General features: G+C 37.1%; 1 protein-coding gene across 2 annotated transcripts in view; it reads right to left on the bottom strand.

Moving 5' to 3' along the window:
• The window catches only part of LOC102679614, a 53,607-nt gene that overhangs the window by 18,765 nt on the left and 29,822 nt on the right, over positions 1-5,020 (bottom strand). The window contains exon 2 of one of the 2 annotated variants that reach the window (XM_006613199.2): positions 3,941-4,969. The exons of the other annotated variant lie outside the window; for it this stretch is intronic. Within the exon in view, the coding sequence (XP_006613262.1) occupies positions 4,093-4,968 (876 nt within the window). The 5' untranslated portion in view covers position 4,969 and the 3' untranslated portion in view covers positions 3,941-4,092. Of the gene's footprint in view, positions 1-3,940; positions 4,970-5,020 lie in introns of those variants that run through there. 2 annotated transcript variants of the gene reach the window in all.

Raw genomic sequence — 5,020 nt, 5'->3', positions numbered from 1 at the left:
TTTTTTTTTTTTTTTTTTTTTTTTTTTTTTTTTTTTAACTCGTCTCGCAGTCTTTTCTCTCACTTTGGATATTAACCAATTCGAGGTCAGGATTTTAGGATAAATTCCAAGGGACTTGACCATCATTTGGTTTTTTACTTTGGTTTGTATTATCGCTACAAATATATTCTTTTAATTTAATAATTTAATCTCTTCGATACATTCGCTTGCCGCGTACATTAAATACTAAAGCCGACGTTCGTGCGTGTTTATTCGATGATCGTATCAAAGAGGTTAATTTCTATTTATTGATATTGATCGATAATAATATATCGAACGTAATTCGATGTTATAAGGCAAAGGGTGAATTTTAATCTATTAAATATAGGTGTCATCATTTGTACTTAATATAATTTTGTACTTTCTTATTTAACGGATTTTGTAATGTAAAACTGAATTAGAATGTAATAATATATATCTTTAAATTATAAAATACCAATGTAAATAATAATAGAAAAGAATTTTTCATTTTATTATCTTTGCGTGTTATTTATTTTATTTTAAAATCAATTTGCTTTACATTGGCAATAAACATTTTTGTTCAAATAAAAAAATATACGAAAAATAAGATCCAGTATTCCAGATTATTTTATTTTATTCAGCAAAGTATTTTTATATTTTATAAAGTTTTTGTATCATCCTGCGAAATACTGTGTACTCACTGACCTCGAATGTGTTAAGTATATACTCTTACTCTTTATCCTTAGTCGCTTTTTAAGGCGAAATCTCGTTTCTTAAATCCTCGTAAGGCGTAGAGGAGAGACAAGTAAATAAGTAGATAGTAAATAACGTGATGGAAAGAGCGTCTTAGTGGCCTTAAGCGACTGACATTTTTAGGAAAGGAAAAAGAAAAAAATTTTTTTTTTAGAAACGCAATAGAAAATTTGTATTATTTCTGGACTAAATTTCTTCAAAATCAAAAATTGCTCGAGATTCAAGATATTCTCTACGATCAAATATTTTCTCTCGACTAGATATTCTATTTAAATTCCCTACAAATTCGATTATTCTTTCGCGAGTAAATCGTAAAATTCGACGATTTAAAGCTATTAAAGACTTTGTAAGTTAATTCGAATGGAATGTTTGGTTGCAATGCAATCGAATGCGAAATTGGAACGCAATTTTAAAGAATGAAAATCGAAGAGCGACAAATTGTATATCCTCCCATTAATTATCGTTTTTGGTTAATTGATTACAATCTGATAAAAAAAAAAAAAAAAGAAAAAAAAGACAATTTGTACAATTGTTTTCGTATACACAGATACGATAAAAATCGAACTTATTAATTCATATTGTGTTCGATAAATCGAGAAAATGAATAAATGGAAAAAAGAAAAGAAAAGAAAAATCTGATGAAACAGATGACATATTTCATTCGTATTTACAAAAATGGAAATGTTACGCAAGATTGAGAAAAATACTTCGAAGAATAAAAGTAGAAAAAGATAAAACGTGTCAAACGCAGAGAGAGAGAGAGAGAAAGAGAGAGAGATGATGATGAAATAAAATTACCAAGATATTATACGAGATAAAAAAAAGTTGTTATTAAATTTAGAACCACGTTAAAAACTCCATTATTCGATTATATAAAACCCGATAAGAACGAAACTCGGGTAAAGAAATTTTTAATTAAAAATTGCGAAGCAGAAACGATCTTTTTTCTCCTTCCACATCAAATCACTTATAAATTTGCATACGTAACAATGACTGATATCAGAGCATCGATACTCGGGACACTTTCTTTCTTAACTTTCTTAAACGTTAAAGGACATATTTCATCTCGAATGAATCGAGCTAAAATTAAATCGGGGACCCCGAAAAAAGGGCCCTTTAGTCCCGAAAATCGGGTCCGTTTCCTCTTAAGAATTTACATTTTAAACAGTAATGAATATGTTGGCGTCGAAGAGACCTTCGTATCATTTCTTACGAATCTATTAAATCAAATTCTCAGATATAGATTATGATTAACCAGATGAATTTAATCCATTGATATTTCACTGATATTCTACCGAAGAGAAATCGTCAGTCATTACGATTATCTTGTACGTCATACATTCCCTCCATTCAGAATCCGCCATTTTCCGCGATAATCTTCCTTAAAATTGTCTACCTCGAGAATTAACCTTCGAATTAATTATATCTTGGTCCTTGAGTGCATGATTTTTTTTTTTTTTTTTATATATATTTTTCAAGTCGATTCAACTTCCTTTTTCAACGACCCCTCTTCTCCTCCCTCTCCAATACTTTCCAATATTTCATTCCACATATTTTCTCGCCTAAAAGGCGACTTCCTTTGCACGCGGTAAATCCACGAACGATCCTGGAATATCCTCGATATTATTTCCACGCGATATATCGAGAATTCGGAAAAATTTCTTCCAGCTCGACCGATTCTTCTATCGCGCTTACTTTAACACTCTTAACGAGGATTAAATCGAGGTTTTGATCGAGAACTTTTACGAACTTTCTCTAAAGTTTTTTTCTCTCTCGAGATAAAGAGAGATGAAGGAGAGGAAAAAAGAAAGAAAAAAGAAAGAAATCGTCATTTCTAACCGGAAGCTTTAATGGACGAAAAGTTTTCCCATTTCACTCGCAATCTTATCGCGAATTTCGAATATCGTCACGGAAGATTTCACTCTTAAGGTGGGTTTACACTTGTTCGTATTTCGCATCATACCGAGTGATCTCGATTGCATTCGAGAGTAATGAGAATAGAAATGACTCTACAAATTAATTTAACGTGTTATTAATTTAAAAAAGAATCAAATTTCTTAATTTTTAATACATTCGATGTGTTATTTCGTTCTTCAAATTTTTCAATAAGATGAGAGTATCATTTACTTACCCATATATATAAAACCCACAAATTCAATGAAATTCTTTCTTTCGTTGCTTCAAGTAAGCAAATTTTACCCATCTCTCAATTGTTTACTTTCTCTTTTGTTCGACTTTCCCCTCTTCGATATTTTTCATCTCCTCGCGTTGATACTGAACAAGCATAAACTCATCTTTAAACTTTGTAAAGCGTTAAAAAAAAAAAGAAATACACGCGTATCATCGTTATTTCCACGATTCTGAACTGAAACTATCGAAATCTCGATCGAGCTCTCCTCATAATCAACAATGCCAATGTAATTCGTCGAGGAAATTGATTTTCTACTGGGTGTCCAAGGAGGAAGTGTCCAACTTTTCCTAACGTAACAAGCACAAAAGGAACTTGTTGTCCTTGACGAGAGAGACTCGATATCGTTTCTATCGGATTTCCTCGCAGGAAATTGGTCGAGTTCGATCCTCGAATAGAATAATGAATAAAACACGGAGAAACTATTGCGACAATACGAAACTTTCGAACAGATAAAAAGGCTTGGATCGAAATTAACACAGACGAAATGTTCGACAACTCGGATTTACACTTTCGTCGAGATGATCTCGATCGTAAATTGCTCACTTCATGGCGGATTTTGATTCCGCCATCTAGGATCTCTCGAAATAAATGTGAACCGTGTCGATTTATCGATCATCGGTATCAATCGATGACGATATTCAAATTTTGAAAAATTGTTCGATCAACGATTTTTTACATTTGTTTTACATTGATTTTAAATGAAATGTAACGATTGCAAAGAAACTTTGGTCCCATTTCAATCAAAATTTTCTCCTGCGAACAATTAAAGCCAACTTCCTCCTCGTCTTTGCGAAGGATTGCCTTCTTAATTGGAAACTCGTATGGAAAGTTAAATTAAACGCGAAATTCTCGGATAAAGGTTACGTTTTAAACGGCTATTACTGTTGAGAGATCTCGACGATATCTCGATAAGTTCAAAAAAAAAAATTATCGACCTATATTACCGATAATCGATAATCACGTTCCAAAGAAAACCGATCAATCAGACGATTCCATCTTTTTTTCTTTTTCTTCAAAATACCTCGTCATCATCTCCACAATCATCATGACGATCCTTTCCCCTCTCAATACGTACGAGATCCTCGCGATCCTTTAATTAAACATTCGAGCCAGATCAGGCTATAACTATACCCCTCCCTCCAGAGTGTCTAGATCCTGGACACGTAGAGCGACCGATGAATCTGCTGAGGGTTTCCATTCTGCTTCGAGTAACGAGGATTCTGCAACAATTCCCTGGTCTCGCTGGGCGAGCCGGGACTCAAGCTGTTGGTTGTCGAGGTTTCCACGCGATCGCTGATGATCTCCTCCTCGGTTATCTGTTCGAGGTAAAGGGACGACTGGACGGCCTGGTGATCGCCGTTCATCGCAGGAGGGGAGTAAGCAGGCGGTGGGCTCCTGGGTGGGGAGTCGGGGTTCTTCTCGTTGTGCGTCTCGATCGAGTCTATCTGCTGCTCTTGCTGCTGTTGCAGCATTTGCTTCGCCCTCTTCGCTTGTTTCGTGGTCAAACCGCCTGTCTCCGCGTCTCTTTCCAACCTGTGCCCGGACTTGGACCTGGTCAACTGCCTCTGCACGTACTCCTCCAAGTCGTTCTCCTCTCTTTTGGCGATCACTTTATTCAACACGATCAGGAATATGCCGAACACGATGGCGAACAGGCCTATTGCGACCAACTCGTTCCACCAACCGCCCGACGCTTTCGTGCCCCAACGTGCGAGGTCGCCCGGCAGGAGACCGCTCATTAAGAGGAAAGCGCCGAAAACGAGGAAAACGACGCCTATGTGAAGCATCCCCACCGACGTGACTACCTTCGAGTCCAACATACCCTGGCCGGCCGAGCGACTCGAGTGGCCGGCCTTGTGGTGCCTCGGCTGATGATCCAAGGAACCGGTAGATGCCCTCGGCGACGTGAGACCGCTCTCGCCCGATTGCGCGCTATAGCGCCGCTCGCGGGCACGACGCTGCTCGTCCCGTCGCTTTCTCTGACGCTTGATGGCCAGCGCCGAGTGCAATCCAACCGCGTGCATCCTGCAACACCGGAAACACAACCCTTGCTCAGTCGATCTTTCATAACTCGTT

This window comes from Apis dorsata, unplaced genomic scaffold (genome assembly GCF_000469605.1).
Source record: "Apis dorsata unplaced genomic scaffold, Apis dorsata 1.3 scaffold_137, whole genome shotgun sequence".
Classification (NCBI taxonomy): Eukaryota; Metazoa; Arthropoda; class Insecta; order Hymenoptera; family Apidae; genus Apis; species Apis dorsata.
Note: the sequence above shows the minus strand (reverse complement) of the source record. Positions and strands in the feature narration are given on the sequence as shown.